The 18735-nt window shown below is 37.6% G+C and overlaps 2 protein-coding genes across 2 annotated transcripts; one reads left to right on the top strand and one right to left on the bottom strand.

Annotated features, from left to right (window-relative positions):
- Positions 1-988: 988 nt before the first annotated feature.
- On the bottom strand, positions 989-3965 carry LOC126621795 (cysteine-rich and transmembrane domain-containing protein WIH2-like). Its single transcript, XM_050290380.1, has 3 exons — positions 3756-3965; positions 3425-3596; positions 989-1237 (listed from the first exon to the last, which is right to left on the bottom strand). Exons 1-3 carry the CDS (start codon positions 3805-3807, stop codon positions 1192-1194), a joined length of 270 nt encoding a protein of 89 aa, XP_050146337.1. The 5' UTR covers positions 3808-3965; the 3' UTR covers positions 989-1191.
- A 3273-nt stretch (positions 3966-7238) lies between these two features.
- Positions 7239-10961, top strand: LOC126622629 (uncharacterized). Its single transcript, XM_050291395.1, has 4 exons — positions 7239-7262; positions 9725-9911; positions 10056-10414; positions 10908-10961. The coding sequence occupies exons 1-4, from the start codon at positions 7239-7241 to the stop codon at positions 10959-10961; spliced, it is 624 nt and encodes a 207-aa protein (XP_050147352.1).
- The last annotated feature ends 7774 nt before the right edge of the window (positions 10962-18735 follow it).

Below are 18735 nucleotides of genomic sequence, written 5' to 3' on the forward strand. Positions count from 1 at the left end.
GAAAGCTAGTCTAGTATAGTGAAAGCTAGTGAGGGAAAACAAACGCACTATCTGATCACTATGGATGCTTGAACGGTGAGCAAATATGGTATCATAATCCATATGTTTCTAATTCATTCTCAAAATAACTCGAATATAAAGCATTTTCCCATGTTCTGGATTGTACTTTATTCTAACCTTGCTCCCTCCTCCTCAGTCCTCAGCCATCTCAGCCGCATATTGATGGGCTGCAGATTAGTGGCTCGACGGAGCTGGGATTTCAGGATCATGTTGTATTCACTTGGTCGATTGAATATGTGCGTGACAATGTCCTTATTTTCGCATGACTGCTCTTTTCTTTGTCTTTTAACTTGTTTCTATGGTGGTGACGTCTTCTTCGGCACCCGTGGCTGCGACCGGCACGGCTGTGCGGGTGCATGGCTTGATGTTAGGGTTTACGTTCTTTTACATTTTGGGCTGCTGATGTATTTTCTATTTTGCTGTTGGGAACATTTTGTATTGGGGCCTTTTTGGGCTGTTAAAAGAAATGCACTCTCATTACCCCAAAAAAAAAAACCCTTACTCCCCTTTTTTATTTAATTCCACACATTTCCTTGCTTTTGATGTGAGATTCCATGACAGCCTCCTCAAAATAAAAGCATTTTTCAAAGCATCACTTGAAACATTCCTCCAGCTCAGAGGAAATATTCCTCCCACCTCTTTCTCATCCCAAAAGCAAAATCCAACCCATCACATCAATAAAACCCAGCAAAGCCAAAAACCTAAAAGCTGCCATAAAACCATAGTTGTCCAATGTCGTACTCCTGTACAGAACTTCCAAATCTCCCTAAACTTCCTACTTTAACCTTCAAACCGAATACCTCTACACCCCAAAAATAATTTTTTTTGCCATCGTTGATGAGAATTATGTTAGGATCAGCCGCACATGCATGAAGCAATCACAACAAGAAACATACTAAGCACACGGAAGATATAACCCAATGTAACATTTAACAATTCAAGCAGAAGTTCATATTATTTATGAAAATCAGGAATTAAAATTTTGTTCAAAACCGAAAAGGAAAAAAACAAAAACTACACAATGTAACAGATAGAAGAATTTGACAGCCCAAATCAGGGAATCAAATTTTGTTCACAATCCAATCAAATGGACTTTCACTTTCACTTCATAGTTTTGATCCAAAACTCCATTCAAAAGCAAGCATCTAGCAGACAGCAACAGCACAGAGCAGCCAAACTGCAAAATTCATAAAATCGGATAACTAATTAGGGAATGCACCTGCACCTTAAAAAAAAGAGAATTTTTAAAAAAAACTCTCGGTACTGTTCACTTTAACGAAAAACCATATTTTTACACTAAAAAATCAATCATGGTACAATTCACTTTACTCTTTATTTTGTTCTTAATCGTTAAAACTCAAAGTTTTCGAGTCGTTTTCATTAGTTTTCCTTAAAAAAAATCAGACAATATGGTACTTATCCAAAAACGACAACATTCTATAGGTGTACTCCAGAAGATTATTGTCGTAAGTACAACCTCAAGATCATCAAACATTACCTAAATGACTGGATTGTCCTTGACCCTCATCAAACATTACCTAAATGACTGGATTACCCTTGACCCTGATGACATGAATACTGGACTTAACTACAGTACGCTATTGTGACATTCCAAACGAAAAACATCATCATCCCATTATTATCGTTGAATGAGTTTAAATTCTGAGATTTATGTAAAGGAACTATTATTGGCTTTCCAAAAATCTCATTATACACTTCTCACAAGTGTATTTTTCTTTCCTGATATAAAAAATTTGGAGTGTAGAATGAAAATTTTAAAATGCTAATAACAATTCCCTTATGTAATATATAGATAAAAGTGACAATAATTAATGGACTGCATTCTTCTAGACGAATAACGCAATGTTATGAATTTCAACCTTCTCGCGTGCATTAGTTTGGAATGCCATGAAGGATAAGGAAGTCCCTGTCCATGACAAAGGGTAACTTGGGAACAAAAGCCATGGGCTCTGGCCAAGACTAGGGAAGAGGATCCGTTTTCCTAGGAATCTTAGGAATCCCGCGATCGTGACCGTTCATCGTACATTGTACGGTTAGTTTTCGTTAAGTACTATTTATATTTAATTTTAAATTTTAAAATAATTTATGACTACACGATGTACGATGAACGGTCACACAAGATCCCTAAGAAAATGATCCGAGGAGGATCCTTTTCCCAAGACTAGGACCATTCATGTGAACCCATCTTTCTAGAAAGTGGAAATTGGAGTACTTATGGGACAAGGATTCTCGGTCCTCCTTGTTCCCGTGTCCTCCCATGTCTTCCTGATTGTGTGGTCACGGTTAAATCACGTCAATATTTTATATTACTATTCATTTTTGTCTTATTATCTCTATAAAAAAACAATCACAACCCACCGAGAACCGATCCCCAACCACAACCTACGTGATTTGAAAGCATAAACTCCACTAATTAGTGGATTGCTAAAAGAGGGAGAGTTCCAAGTTGCAACAGATCTTTACTCAGAGATGCTTGAAAAGGAATTGTGAACACAAGTTTCAAGGAGAAAGATGGGTTGGGGGAGGAGAAGTTGGATTTAATTAACTAAAACCAAGATAATTTAGTTAAAACTTAAGAAGTTCAAATCGCACGAAATTTGTGAATAGGACACAGAGATATTTTTAAGGAGTTTCTCCTAAATCCTTGAGTCAAGTATTTCTATTAAAAATATTCAATTTCTGATTGTTACGGAATTCCTATTTTATCCCTCAAGTGACGGAATTAACAAAAATACTACTAGTGCGACGAATAACATAATTCGAGAGCAGGAGAAACTATTAGAAACTATTAGTAGAGAACAAGAAGAAAAACTAAGCTCGTGATATCGATCATGAAGCTTTGCTACAATTTAGCCTTTTTTCTTCTTTGTTTAGTTTTATTTTAATAAATAATAAATAAGCTAGATTATTTTTTCTTCTTAATATTTTATCCCAGCATCCTTCTCAAAAAAAACATTTTATCCCAGCATCCACATTAACACCATTTTGGATCCGATATCTTCCTACTTGAGCGTACTGACAGAAAATCTAACGAGTTATAAAGAAGCAAAGCTCGATAGTTTGGCAAAGTCAAGGACAGATTCTAATGAATTCCTAATTCAGGGACTAGTGCTACAATTTGAGTCATAATTTCAGGACCATCGAACCAATTTCCTCTTTCAGAAAAGAGTTGTAAGATGTGTTTGACTAAAGGACAACAAACCAGGGACCGAGTTGACTCGGTGCAAAACTCAACAAGACCAAGCCAGATCTGAGTCAAGACTCAAAACTCAGATTCACAAATTTTACAAAGCGAAGTACAGAAAGTAAAAAGGAGGTCAAGAAAGGGAAGGAAATTACATACCAGCCCTCCATGAGGCCACTGCTGTTGTTCTGTTGTTGAGGGGGAGGCTGGGCGTACTGAGGGGCGTAGGGAGGAGGGTACCCTTGGGGGTACCCCTGAGGTGGAGGGTATCCCTGCGGTGGATATCCCGGCGGCGGATAAGCGTCTTTGGGATATCCTTCCGGTGGATAACCTATTCCAATTACAATTTACACAAACAAAAGTGGCAGAAATACCAAATCAGAACAAAACCCATGTCACAGAATTGAAAAAATAATCAAACTATCAGGACATTTTTTTTACAGATCTAAACAAAATCAAGAAAAAAACCAAACATGCAAAGTCTGCTTACCTTGAGGTGGAGGAACGCCAACGGGGGGCTGCTGCTGGTTGTAGTAGCTCATTGTTGGCGGTGTTCTTGATGGATTGCAATAACTAACAAATTAAAAAGTCGGAAGAAATAAAAAAACCCAGAAAATATCTCGAAGTCGCCTTTTTCTTTTGTTTTTGGGTTGTTGTTACTCTTTCGCTTCAGGAATAAGTTGAGAGACGTTATTTAATGTGGATGTAGAGAGACAGAGAGGTGTGGACAGGCTGTATGTGGGAACGGGTGTTCGTTTTCAATTTTATTTTTTCCTCCGAATAAATAAATTTGGAAGGCAGTAAATCAGGAGGGTGGTTTTACTTGGGGCAAGGAGAGAAAGGGAGGTTTGTTTGTTTTGTGCCCGCCTGCATTCAAATTTTAATTTTAATTTTTTTTAGCAAATCGGCAAAATTTTATTTGGTTGAAGTGTTAAAAAAATTCAGCATTCTAGAACTCTGAAGCATAACTGAGAACCCCTGTGACATTACCTTTTCTATCAAGGAAAAGACTTGTTCTTGAGGAGGAACTCCTTCTCAAGATCTTCGTAGCCAATTCACAAAACTTCATGTTTATGATTAAAATGGTTCGTAATATAAATCATCATTTAAATATTATTTATGTAAAAGTTTAGAGAAAAAAAATGAGATTGTTTAATTATCGTAATATATAAAATAAAAGGAAAACTAACGAAAAGTCCAAAAAAACTTCATTTTTAATGAAAAGCTATTTTAAAGGTATAATGAATAGTACCAGGGAAATGTATAAATGTGGTTTTTTGTTAAAGATGAACAGTACCGATAGTGTTTTGTTAAAACTCCCTAAAATAAATGATCGGTGTTAATAAACCTATTACGAACTGACATCCATTATTTATTATAGTTGAGTGACTAAATGACTTTAGTTTAATGAACTTTTTGTAGAATGATTTATAATATGAATGGTTTCAATCATAAACATGAAGTTTTGTGAATTGGCCACGAGATGTCTTGAGGAGGACTCCTCAATCTTAAGGAGCCAAGCTTCTCTCTTATGTTAATTCAAGAGAGCAAAAGAACAAAAGCCAAATATTACATACCGAGGTTTGATAATTGATTAAAAGTGCATTTTAATTCGCATTCATTGTACACATAAAGTGCTTTTGTTTAATAATTAATCGATTTTGCGCTTTAATGCTTACAATTAATTTAATAGGTATAAAAGATTGATTTGTATAACTTCTCTCTAAATATTGGTATTATTTTTGCATGTGCAGGAGCATAAGAGTTGAATGATGAAGATAAATAAGTAAACGTTGGGAAAGTGGCGGTGCAATCTCGGTAAAAAGTAAGAGGATATTTAATTTGGGTTAGGTCTAAAATATCGATATTATTCCGATATTTTCATCAAAATTTTCGTGTTTTTAGACTACCGATATTTCCGATATCATCGATATTTTAGATCTTGATATGAACTCTATGTGGTACTAAGTCACTCATGTATCTTACTATGCAATGTATAAAGTAAAAAATATTGTACTAATTCATTATATATAAATGATTATGGTGTGTTTAAACTTCTTTCATTAATTACTACATATTTTCTACACTCACAATGTTTGTCAGCTTGCTATATAATCAACTTAAATAAGTTAAATCCATCATGCAATGCATTTCCTTCCAATTTTTTGTGATAAATTAATAGATAATTGACTAAATAAACATCATGCAAAGTTTCAATAAAAATTTCCAAGTTTTTCTTACAATTTCTGTGGTTTTTATTCAATTTTTATCGATATCGATAATATCCCGATATTTCCATTTAAATTTCCTTGTTTTTGGACTACCGGTATTTCCGATATCATTGATATTTTAGGCCTTGGCTATGAAACAAAAGGGTAAATTACATAGTAGCCCTTCATGTTTGAGGTCTATTACAACCTCATATAACATCTTTAAAACATTTTACTTTCATATCTCACGTACTATTTTATTTCAAAATAATACATCCGTTACATTTAAGCGCTAACGTGGCTGCCAAATGTGTGCCACGTGGCAAAACAAATATTTTTTTTTAAAAAAAAAACCTAAATCTTCAACCAAAAAAAAAAAAAAAACTTAGAAAACCTAGATCCCATCACCCCACCCTTCCCCCCGACCGCCCGCCGAAACCCCATCCCCTTCACCATCTTCCCCATCTGTTGTCCCTCCCAACAACCCAAATCCAAAACCACTCCCACCCATCCTCCACATCCTCATCCGCACCCATCCTCCACCTCCTCCGCGCACCCATCTTCCCATCTCCCCCTACCCGAGCCCAACCTGCAACATAGAAAGAAAAAAAGAAAAAAAAAACCCATCTTCATCTTCCCCAACCCCCCCTTCCCTGCAACCCACCCATTTCTTCTCCCTTCCGTCTTCCCCAAACCCACCATGCATCCATCCTCCACCTCCTCCTTCGCATCCACTACCTGCAACCTTGAAAAGAAAAAAAAAAAACAAAAAAAATCTCATCTCCCTTTCCCTGCAACCCAGATCCTGTCTTCCCCAATGAGTGTGGATTTAAGGAGTGGAGTGTGTAGAGGAGGGAAGAGGGTGGGTGCGGAGGGTAGGTGCGCGGGTGGGTGCAGAGGAGGACGTGGAGGATGGGTGAGGTGGGTTTGGGGAAGACGGGAGGGGGAAGAAAGGGGTGGGTTACAAGGAAGGGGGGTCGGGGAAGATGAAAATGGGTTTATTTTTTCTTCTTCTTTTGGGTTGCAAGTTGGGTGGGGGAGGGAGGGAGGGAAGACGAAGTTGGGGTTGCGGGGAGGTGTTTTTCAGCTTTTGTTTTTGGTTTTTTTTTTAATATTTATTTATTTAGAAGATTCAGGTCTTTTTTTTAAAAAATAATTTTTTTTTGCCATGTACGTGGCACACATTTGGCAGCCACGTGGCACAAATGTAGCAACCACGTGGCACAAATGTAGCAACCACGTTAGCACTTAACGGATCAATGGATGAAAAATGTAACGGAAGTATTATTTTGAAATAAAATAGTATGTGAGGTATGAAAGTGAAATGTTTTAAAGATATTGTATGGGGTTGTAATAGACTTCAAACTTGAAGGGCTACTATGTAATTTTCCCGAAACAAAATACCCAAATTAGATAACTATTGCAATTTACATGCCAAGCAAATAGAGAAGAGGGAATTCATGGCTCGTTTACAAGTCCTTTAAAATGACTGAAAACGTTTTTGGTAAAATTGATTTTGGGTTCCAAAAGTATTTAAAGTGTTTTTTCAACATTCACTAGATTTTTACTAAGAATTGGTTTAAAAAACATATTCATCAAAAGTGCTTCAAGTCATTTGAAAAGTGCCCCTAGCCTTACAGCGTAAAATCTAGCCGGTAACATTGTAGGGTGAGAAATTAGAGCACGCGGAGGAGATAGGGAGCCAACGATTTTTGATTCTATGATATTTGCCTTCAGCGGGAATTCATGTGCGATTAAAAGAAATGGATTCGGGTCTCCGTGTCCTGGTATCTCTCTTGGGGTTCTAAGACAATTTCCGTACAAGGGCGAATACTTGGTTCCATTTGGAAGCTCTATCCTCTCTGCCTTCTATTTGTTTTCAATTCTTAGAATTCTGTACTTTTCGTTTATGGAGAACTAATCTCCTTAGCTAAGGTTAGGGGAGAAACCTATACTATGACTATGTAGTTTTAATATTTCAATTCTATTTCAGATTTTCAATGTTAATTTTACCTAGTGGATGTTCAAGGAAATTTCTTATTTATTCTATTTTCGGATTGATGAATGTTAGTTATGATTCATAGGTTCAATCATGGTTTTGTTTCAATATTCATGCTATTAGTCAATTGAATAAATTGGCAGATTGGTATGATTTCGACGGAGTAGTTTCTTGATATTTTGTCGTTGTAGTACAAATTATTTTTGGGATTATTTCTATAAGGAATTGAAAGAGCTTTATGTGTTTTGAACATCTACATTGGAGAGTTAATCATCAAACGCTTTTATATTGGGAAAACTTAATTGCCATATCTTTGGATTGAGACTCTCTTGTTTGTATCTCATTTGAGTTATAAATTGAATCGAAATGGTGGAATTGCATAGTTGCATGTAGGCAGAACCTCGATGCCTTAGTGTTTTTAATTGTTGCATTTTTCTTCTAAAAGTTACATCTCATTCGGTATTGTTTTTTGTTTCTGGTTCGACAAGTTCTGCATTCTTTTTCAATACTCACGGGGGAATAAAACACTCGGATTTCAAGGTTATACTGCTATGCGAAACCTGCACTTGGCTTTAGCAAGCAAGGTCCACCACTAAACCCACACTACAAGAAAACAGGATTTTTGTGGCGACAAACATTCGTCACATAAATATGAAAATTCGTCACATTTAACTATATGTGATGAAATTCCAGCGTCACAATTATCGTCACCTATACAGCGTCACCGATAGTTTATGTGACGAATGTTAGAGTCGCCACATATTTTTCTTTTATGTGGCGCTAATTTCGTCACATATTCTGTTTGCAAGTGACGGAATAAGCATCACAAAATAAAAAAGTCAGTGACCAATGTTTTTAGTCTCATATCAAACTTATAAGTGATGATTTTATCGTCACCCAATATAATCCCAGAATGATATGATTAACACTAAATGACATTGAAATCGTCACATATTCTTTTGACAATCAATATTGTCTCCACTTAATTAATAGATGTGGTATGCAAAAGGGTTTGATAAAATTAGAAGGAACAATTTAATATAAGTTGTAATTAGTTTTCTAAGATGTCGAAGTAGGACTTTTACTTTGTGCAAGAAAATTCGCATAAAGTTAGTAGGTTTAAATAAGGGAGTTTTAACGAATCACTCCCGATACTGTTTACTTTTAACGAAAAATCACATTTTTACATTTTCCTGGTACTATTCACTACACCTTTATTTGTCATTTTTCATTAAAACTAAAGTTTTTTTGGACTTTTCGTTAGTTTTCCTTTTAAAGGGACCATTTCTTGACATGAAAATGAATATATGACACAAATGATGAATATGCTTGAGTTGATCGCAAACATAAGTAACCTAATTTGACGAGAAAAATACGTTTTACTAGTAGTATATGAAGAAAATAATTAGCTTTTTCAATTTATTGTTGGGAGGCTTTGTAGTTTTACAGATTGGATTGGAATTTTACCTTCTTAGAGCAATTCCACCCCTAAGGACTTTGCGCCAGCACCCAGCGCATTTATCCACTCAAATGAACAGTAACAGACTCCAATGAACAGTAATAGGCCAAGGCATCTCCACCCCTAAAAAAATGCGCTGGCACCTAGTAAAAAAATGCGCTGGCACAAACGATCTCCATCCCTACAAAATGCGCTGGCACCCAGCCCATTTAAAATATTTTTAAATTTTGTCAAAAGAATAAAAAAAATAAAATAGTTTTAATTTCGGATAGGATTTTTAACCAATCTCGTCACGCCACATGTCATTATCTGAACGTACTATTTTGTGAATAGATTTTTGCTAAGATTTTCAACCAATCCCGACATGCCACGTGTCACTTCCGTTTTACAATAATTTAGCCAAGATTTCGATAAGATTTTCAACCAATCACGTCATGCCACGTGTCATTATCTGAACGTACTATTTTGTGGATAGATTTCCGATAATATTTTTGACCAACCCCGACACGCCACGTGTCACTTCCGGTTTACAATAATTTAGCCAAGATTTCGATAAGATTTTCAACCAATCACGTAGCGCCATGTGGCATTGTCCAGAACTTCATCCTTTCTTTTTTTGTCCATATAAACCCTACATCCCTACATCCATCCTCACACCAAGCTCAATCCTTCTTTTTAGCTTAGAATCCTTGTTCATCGTTTTCAAATCTTGAGTTCTTATTACAATGTCTTCTTCAAGAAGGGTGTATAAATAGTTGCAGGAGTAACAACAAAGGTTGTTGGCACAACAGACAGAATTGGCCAATCTCGAAGAAGGTGGAAGTGGAGGTGGAGATGAGGCTTTCTTCATGGAGGAGGATGAGGATGATCACCATAGAAGGCAGAAGGCCTCACATTCCCGCCGTGTCATGGAAGCCGTGGGTCAGATAGCCAAACCAAGACGTGTTGCAAACCTCGATAGAAAAAGGGAAAAACGAGGTAAAAATCTATTGGAAGATTATTTTATTCCCAATAGCATATTCCCTGATCATATTTTTAGACGGCGTTTTAGAATGCAACGAAATTTGTTCAGCAAAATCATGAGTGATATTTGCAACCATGATTCATACTTTGTGCAAAAAGAGGATGCTTTTCATGTTCTAGGTCTTATTCCCGAGCAAAAAATTACGGCATCCTTGCGAATGCTTGCATATGGAGCATCTGCAGATCAAGTGGATGAGATCGCGAGGATGGGAAAAACAACTGTTTTGGAGTCCCTGATGCGGTTTTGCTCTGCAATTGAAGCCCTCTACACCAATGAGTACCTCCGGACACCCACGCCAAGGGACATGCGAAGGCTTCTGAGAAAGGGTGAGATGCGAGGCTTCCCTGGCATGATTGGAAGCATGGACTGCATGCACTGGACTTGGAAAAACTGTCCAAGTGCGTGGCAAGGAGCATATGGCAACAGAAAAGGAGCCAAAAGCATCATTTTGGAAGCAGTGACTTCATTTGATACATGGATTTGGCATGCTTTTTTTGGTGTTCCAGGAGCTCAGAATGACTTAAATGTCCTTGCCCAATCCCAGTGTTCGATGAACTGCTGCAAGGAAACTCGCCGAGATGCACATATACCATTAATGGTACCCAATACGAGGGATCATACTACCTTGCAGATGACATTTACCCAAGGTGGTCAACATTTGTCAAAACAGTGCCACATCCACAGACTGAAAAGGAAAAACACTTTGCAAAATGTCAAGAAGGGTGTAGGAAGGATGTAGAGCGTTGTTTTGGTATCCTGCAAGCTCGTTGGGCGATTATCAGGGCTGCAGCTAGAATGTTTGATGTCGAGGCTCTTCGATCCATCATGATGACGTGTATTATTCTCCACAACATGATTGTTGAAGATGAGTATGATTATGATGGCGTCGATGAATATGAGCCGGATCCGATGAACAACTCAAGAACACGTATCTATTGTGCTCATGATAGGACCGAAGATCCAGTGCAACACGAGCCGTTGGAACGCGATGGACGTTACAATGAATTAATCGTTCAGCGGTACACTAATGTGCAAGAGCCATACTGGCACATAACCCGCCAGAATGACTTGATTGAGCACCAGTGGGGATTGCATGAAGGCGAAGATAATTAGAATGAGGCTTGTGGTTGAAGAATAAATTGTATTTTTTTTAAGTTTATGTAATTCTATGTGGTGTGTTTTGTTTTTAAGTTTATTTAGTGAGTTTATGTAATTCTATGTATTTGGTGAGTTTATGTAATTCTATGTAGTGTGTTTTGTTTTTAAGTTTATTTGGTGAGTTTATGTAATTCTATTTATTTGGTGAGTTTATGTAATTCTATGTAGTGTGTTTTGTTTTTAAATTTATTTGGTGAGTTTATGTAATCTTATTTCATGTGTTTAAATAAAGTACAAAAGAAATAAAGTTTTAAAAATAAATAAAGAATTACATTAAAATTGCATAATAAATTAAATAAAAATAAATAAGAAATAACATAAAAATTACATAAGAAATTAAATAAAGTTCAAACCTAAAAAAAGAAAAAAACATAAGAAATTACATAAGAAATTAAATAAAGTTAAAAAGATAAAAGAAAGAAAAAACATAAAAAATACATAAAAATTATACAAAGTCTCTCGAGTTAGGATATGTGGTGCGAGGATCTTGGTTGTCACAAAAGTTGCTAGAACCCCCTTGACTTGTTTCCACATCTCTTGCACGCCTCCTTCGCATGACATCTCTTTTTTCCGATGTCCAAAAATATTTAGAATTCAGAGACAGTCCTACTAAAGACTTGCTCATAGTGTCACGATCTGCTTGAGCCATCCTTTCTTCTCGAAGCAATTCATTTTCTCGATGAAGTGCTTCTCTAACCAGCTCGTTCTCTCGATTAACTACTTCTCTTTGTCTTTCAGCCGCCGCATCACGGGCCTCAGTAGCTGCTAATATTGCTGCCATAGCAGCAACTTTTTCCTCATCTCTAGCCTTTTCTCGTGCCAAGTTTAGTTCACCTTGGCGAGCAAGTTCCTCCATATATTTAGTGTAGTCATTTTTGGAAGAACTACCTTTTTTCTTTGACGCCTTTTTACCTAGAGGCCTTAGGGACTGACGAGTCGGTTGGGTCTCAGGCACTTGTTCAGGCATCCCTTCCGTGTCTTGAAATGTGTCGGCTTCTTGTTCGGCCATGTCTGGTTCTGGAGAACTATGTAGACCCATACCGTGCATGACAACTTCTGGACCAGTTGCCACAATTTTGTATTTAGGGCAATCTTTGACAATTTGCCAACATTCCCATTTAGTGAATGATTTGTTCCCGTTCTTTGAATTGTAGAATGCTTGAGCTTGTAGTGTCTATAAAAAAGTGGGATAACATAGTGTTAAAAAATGCGGGTGTAACACAAATAAATAAATTCAAAATATTGATATGGGTGGATGCATATAAATTACATAAAAATGACATAAGAAATTAAATAAAAATTACATAAGAAATTAAAATTTTGATGCGGGTGGAATGCATATAAAAATTACATAAGAAATAACATAAAAATTACATACGAAATTAAATAAATCAAAATATTGATGTGGGTGGAATGCATATAAATAAATAAAAATATTGTTACCTGATCCGCTAAACTTGTCCCACTACGGAGGTTACCGGAAGCATGAGAGATGGCGTTTTTCCAACAAGTAAATGATGCGTTGAGTTTTTTCCAACGACCTTGAAGACCTTGACTAGTTCTGGCGTTTTCTCCATGTACATCGCAAAACGCTTTCGTAATTTTACTCCACATTTCTCGCTTATCCATCTCATTACCCGTAATCGGGTCATGAGTAGTGTGAACCCAACATTCACACAACATAACATCTTCAATAAGCTTCCACGAAGACATTTTTTTCTCTTAAAGTGTAGAAAATATTGAAATGTAGATAGTATAGAAAGTGTAGAAAATATTGAAATGTGGTGTAAAGGTAGAAGATGAGGGTTAGGTATTTATAGGAAAAAAATTAACATTTTTCAAAATTTTATGTATTTTTTTTAAAATTTTCTGTATTTTTTAATAATTTTTCTGTATTTTTTAATAATTTTTAATGAATTTTAATATAGTTAATTAATCTGGACTGTTGGATTTGAAAAATATTCAAATCCAAGAGCTAGGGACGTGCCACGTGGCCAGCGGTCATATTTATGACCGTTGGGCTGTTTTTTTTATTTATTTATTTACTTTTTGTGAAAAAAACGTGGACCGTTGATCTATGATCAGACGGTCCATTTTAAAAGTCAAATTTAAATTTTTTTTACCGTTGGAAATCCAACGGTCTACAAAAAATAGCCGTTGGAAATCCAACGGCACTGAGGAGGGCCACGTAGCCCTATTCCGGGTTAACACAAGTGGGTTGACAAGCGGGCCCCCCCGCCTGCAACCCGGTCTGCTACTCGCGCACAAGCGCGCTTGTGCTGCACGCGCCTGCTAAACAGGCCGGCTTCTGGGTCTGTCCGAAATGGGCTGGCCTGTTGCCCAGCTTGGGCTGTGTGCCAGGCTCTTTTGCGGGCTGGAGCAAATTGACAAGGGGCTGGGCAGTTTTTTGGACTAGGTGCTGGGCAATATCCACTGGGGTGGAATTGCTCTTAGTGATGATGTTCAGGCAGCCTTCTATTAAAAGATGCAGCTTTTGTTTTCTAATATTCACGCTTTAGGTTGGAAAACAGATCCAACCAACCAAACTTGAATAATCTAGTGCTTATATTGCGAGGTAGATTGCGAAGAGCATAATGACTTAGGGATTTGCTATGTTTACTGTTGAGAGTTGTTCCATATCGGTGAGAGAAAAAGTTTGCTATGTGCTTATATGGTCTTGGGCTACTCTCCATATTGCTAATTGGTTTTATGGTGGAATCCCAATTTCATCATGGTATCAGAGCGGGTTGTCCTCGTGTGAAGCCAAACGGCCACACGCGCTCCACGTCACTCAGTTGTTGTCCACATGTATGCTTGAAAATCCGCCACACGTGCAGGGGCGCGTTGAAAGTTGTCCCACATCGGTGAGGGACAAGGTTTGCTATGTGCTTATATGGTCTTGGGCTACTCCCCATATTGCCAATTGGTTTTATGGTGGAATCCCAATTTCATCATTTACTTGTCTTATATATTGTGAGACTAAAAAACTAGAGGGTATTGGCCGAAGAAGGGGCCGACGTAGGGACAACGACTGAAGTTTTGGAAAGTTTCTTTGGCAGAAGAGTAGCATTCTTCTTGGTAGCTACCATGACCATTACTTCAAAGCCCTTCAAAGTTCAGCCGGCTACGGTGAAGTAAGTGTTAGAATTGACTAAGTATTAAAATAATTAAGGAAAACATATGAAGGGTGGTTTATGGTATAACTTCTTTTGGCTTCAGTGTGGCGGATTTCTTTGGTCGCTCTTCAAAGACCTTGGTCAAGGTGTAGTTAACACCAATGCGAAGAGGGCGTCTCTGGAAAGAGTGGGACGACACCCCACCTCAGGGGAGCATAGCCGAAGTCTGAACTACGTGCACCTGTTGGTGTGCTTGTCATGCGCCTTCTCGCAATCCTTATTCGATTATGGTTCCTCCCATGTTCGGGCCAATTGGGAGTGAGACGACACAAGAAGAATGGGGCAGCCTTGATGATACCCCATTAACTCATAACCAAATGGCAAGTCGCGGATCAATAGGAATGGGCCTTAATTCGGCCGGATCACGACGTCCACCTTGTCATCCCATTCAGAGGTTAGAAGTCTTAGGGAGTTGGGATAAGGTCTTTAGCAGCGTACATGAAGTTCTTCTTTAGTGTTGTACCAGTAGATGTATTCTGCCGAATGATCTAGAACCAGAAGTGGCGTCAGCTGAAAGCCCATCGCTTCGTCCCTTTTGAAGGATGGGCAACCAGGTCTTAACGATGTGAAGTAGGTTTGTAGCCACAATTGAAAGACTTAGAGAGGGCCATGCTGGTGAGGCTTCATCCCTCCAGTGTGATGTCGAATAGGCAGTGGAAGAAGTTAGCGAGAATGGCAGGGCTGAGGGCCAATACCTGACAGATTTCCAGTGCTACATATTTTCGATCATGCACTTGTTAGACTTCGAACATAAGATAAACTTGTTGTACTAGTAGAACAAGAAAACCTCATGTTTTTTAGGAATTCGATGGCTCATTTTTTAAATGCGGTCTTCAATTCCATATTGTATTGGAAGGAGGGCAGGGTGGCATCAACGGATAGGGGGGTGCTAATGATAGCAATGATGTATAGGATTGTGAAGATAATGGGACCGAGAGGAAGGATCATTATGTTGGTGGCTAGGCTCCAAAAGTTAAGAGCCGCCATCAAAAGCTCTTGGTCCATGTTAATCTTGATGGTCGAGATCTTGATAGCGCCGAAGAGGCTAGGCTCTTCTAGTCATTACCGAAGTGGTGTTCCATTTGGTCAAACCTATATGGCTCAGGCAATTGGGGCCCAAGGCCAAGTAACCTAGGGCTTAGTATCTTCCCACTTAGCCCAGTTACCACCTTAGAATAGTAGTTCTCAGGAGTTTTGCCTTCATCAGCGTAATAATGGAGTTTGGGATGGCGTCTTTGTAAAGTGGGTCAAGGAATTAATAGGTTGCTGATTCTTTATTTGGGAATTTGAAGAACTTGATGGTTTGGCGACCTATGGATTCTTTGGTTTTCTGGAGCTCATAAAAGTTTGTTGGGAGTTATTTGATGAAGCCATTTAGAGATTGCTAGAAAAATAGAAAAGCAAGTTGAGTTTTCTGGAAATTCGAAGGCCTAGATGCAAATGTGCAGAGCTTCTAGGTGAAATATGGAAAGCGTGAGGAAAAGTTTTTTTCTGAGGTTTTATAGGCAAGACAATGGGAGGATTTAGGGTTTTATTTTGGAGAATTGAGAAAATCCCAAATAAATCCCCGTAATCATCAAAATATAAAGCGTCTAAGCCGTTTTCACGGCGTCCCACTACACATGGGTATGATGTGTCTTAGTTTTTTAGGCACGTCAATTAATGAAGGACGTTTCGATGGCTTGGCCGACTAGAGCATGCAGTGCATGAAACGATCGAAGACAAAAGGATACCGTAACGATTTAACATGTGGCAAGTTGTGGCAGTCGAGGCATAATGGCGTGGATACAGGAACCAGATGCAATAAACGTTGGTGAGTGGGTGGTTGGAAGAGTTTCGCTTCTTCAAAACCTTCTAGCCAAATGTCCATGGTTAGAGGCGGAGGGACCAAAGGACCATAGTAGTCCTAGGCCTACCCTACCTTTGTTTAAAATAAAAAAAAAAAAAAAACCGTCCGGCCCTCTTCCCAGTCCAACTTTTGTAATTCAAACCTATATCCTATTAGTAGCATAGTGGCTTATACCATTTCCAGTGCACTTTCCAATCAAATTGGCCCCCTTTTCAATATTAAAATAATTAATTGATATAAACTTTTACACAATCTCTTCATTCCGTTTCTCAATAATGAAATAAAGGGTAAAAGACTGTTTACTACCCTCATGTTTCATGGTTTTCAACATTTAGTACATCAAGTTTTTTTCGTCTCAGAGTCATACCTAAAGTGTAAATTTTGGGACAGTCTCATACATCCTTTAGTCAAACTGTTAAATCTGCTGTTAATTGTGACGTGGCGGTCATGTGGACAATAACTGGGCGCCACGTGTCAGCCACGTTTTTTTTTTCCTTCTTTCTTCTTCTTCTTCTTCTTCCTCCGACTGCAACTTTTTTTTTTCTTCCTTCCTCCTTCTTCCTTCCCCTTCTTCTCCTTCTTCCTTTTTCTTCATTCTCCCTTCTCCCTTCTCCTTCTCCTTCTTGTTCCTTCGAATCTGGGGAAGTTTTTTTTTTTTTTTTCTTATTCCTCCTTCTTCCTTCTTCCTTCTCCTTCCTTCTTCCTTCTTCCTTCTTCTTCCTCCGAATCTGCCCAGATTCGGTTTTTTTTTTTCTTCTTCTTCTTCCTTCTTCTTCTTCTTCTTCTTCTTCTTCCTCTAAATCTGGGGAAGTTTTTTTTTTCTCCTTCTTCTTTCTCCTTCCTCCTTCTTCCTTCTTCCTTCTTCTTTTTCTTCTTCTTCTTCTTCTTCTTCTTCCTCCGAATCTGCCCAGATTCGGCTTTTTTTTCTTCTTCTTTTTTCTTTTTTCTTCTTCTTCTTCCTCTGACTGCAACTTTTTTTTATCTTCTTTCTCCTTCTTCCTCCTTCTTCCTTTCCCTTTTTCTCCTTCTTCCTTCTTCCTTCTTCTTCATCTTCCTCAAAAAAAAAAAAAAAAACCTTCATCTTCCCCAGATTCGGAGGCAGAAGAAGGAAGAAGGAGAAGAAGGGGAAGGAAGAAGGAAGAAGGAGGAAGGGGGAAGGAAGAAGGAGAAGAAGAAGGAAGAAGAAAAAAAAAAACCGAATCTGGGCAGATTTGGAGGAAGAAGAAGAAGAAGAGGAAGGAAGAAGGAGAAGGAAGAAGGAAGGAGGAAGGAGGAGGAAGAAGGAAAAAAAAAAGAAACTTCCCCAGATTCGGAGGAAGAAGAAGGAGAAGGAGAAGGGAGAAGGAAGAAGAAGGAAGAAGGAGAAGAAGGGGAAGGAAGAAGGAGGAAGGAAGAAGGAGAAGGAAGAAGAAAAAAAAAAGTTGCAGTCAGAGGAAGAATAAGAGAAGAAAGAAGAAAGAAGAAAGAAAGAAAAAAAAAAATGTGGCTGACACGTGGCGCCCAGTCATTGTCCACATGGGCACCACGTCACAATTAATGGCACATTTAACAGTTTGACTAACGGATGTATGAGACTATCCCAAAATTTACACTTTAGGTATGACTCTGAGACGAAAAAAACTTGATGTACTAAATGTTGAAAACCACGAAACATGAGGGTAGTAAACAGTCTTTTACCCTAAAATAAATATTTTTTTCCAAAAAAAAAAAAAAATAAAATGATTTCACTTGTCCCATCATATAACTCTCGTTTTCTGTTCTCTCACATTGTCTCACCAGAGCAGCAACTATGGAGGAGCATGAACTCCAAATCTCCACAGGTTCTCATCTTTAATTCTTTGCAATTTGTCAATTTTATATAGATTGTCATCTCTATATATAAATTAATTCAACAAATAATATTTGTTTTGTAGACTAGAAGATTACTTCCATTATTCCAACAAAGAAAAAGAAATTGAAGTTTAGTTAGTTGACTTACAACCCAAAGTATGCATTTTACTCTCAATCCCTCTTGCAATTTTTGTTTCTAAATTACTGTTATTTTCTTACTAAATTGACGTCTTGCAATTTCTTTTAATTAATTGCCTAATTTGTTTTAGTTTGTAAAATTTACCATATATGTTCATATTTCTTATAATTTAAAGTTAGTCAATTTACATTTTTCAGTTTTCAGTTATGGAAAGGTATTTCAAAATAAAATTACAACCTGAGATATTAGAGTCGTCGTCTCCAAAGAGTCCAAAGAACAATGAAAGTAGTTTTGTCAATTTATATACTATGATGTTTTGGTTAATAGTTTTGCAAATACTATCCGTTTAATTTTTTTTTCCTAACATTTGTGGGAGACCCCTCCTAAGTCGAAATCTTGGCTCTGCCACTATCCATGGTCGAAGGTTAAGAAGCGAGGCGGCAATGTTTGGGCTTGAAATATTAGGGGGCGAAAGTGAATAGCCTATTCTATTATTTTCAAAAGCCAAATCAAAATTAATGAACCCTTTATTGAAAAAAAATTAAAAATATATAAATTTCAAGGTTATATGTCCAACGAATGCATGAAAATTGAAGAAATATTATTAGGCTATTAGGCTAAAAAAA

The sequence above is a fragment of the Malus sylvestris genome, chromosome 5, assembly GCF_916048215.2.
Source record: "Malus sylvestris chromosome 5, drMalSylv7.2, whole genome shotgun sequence".
Lineage (NCBI taxonomy): Eukaryota > Viridiplantae > Streptophyta > Magnoliopsida > Rosales > Rosaceae > Malus > Malus sylvestris.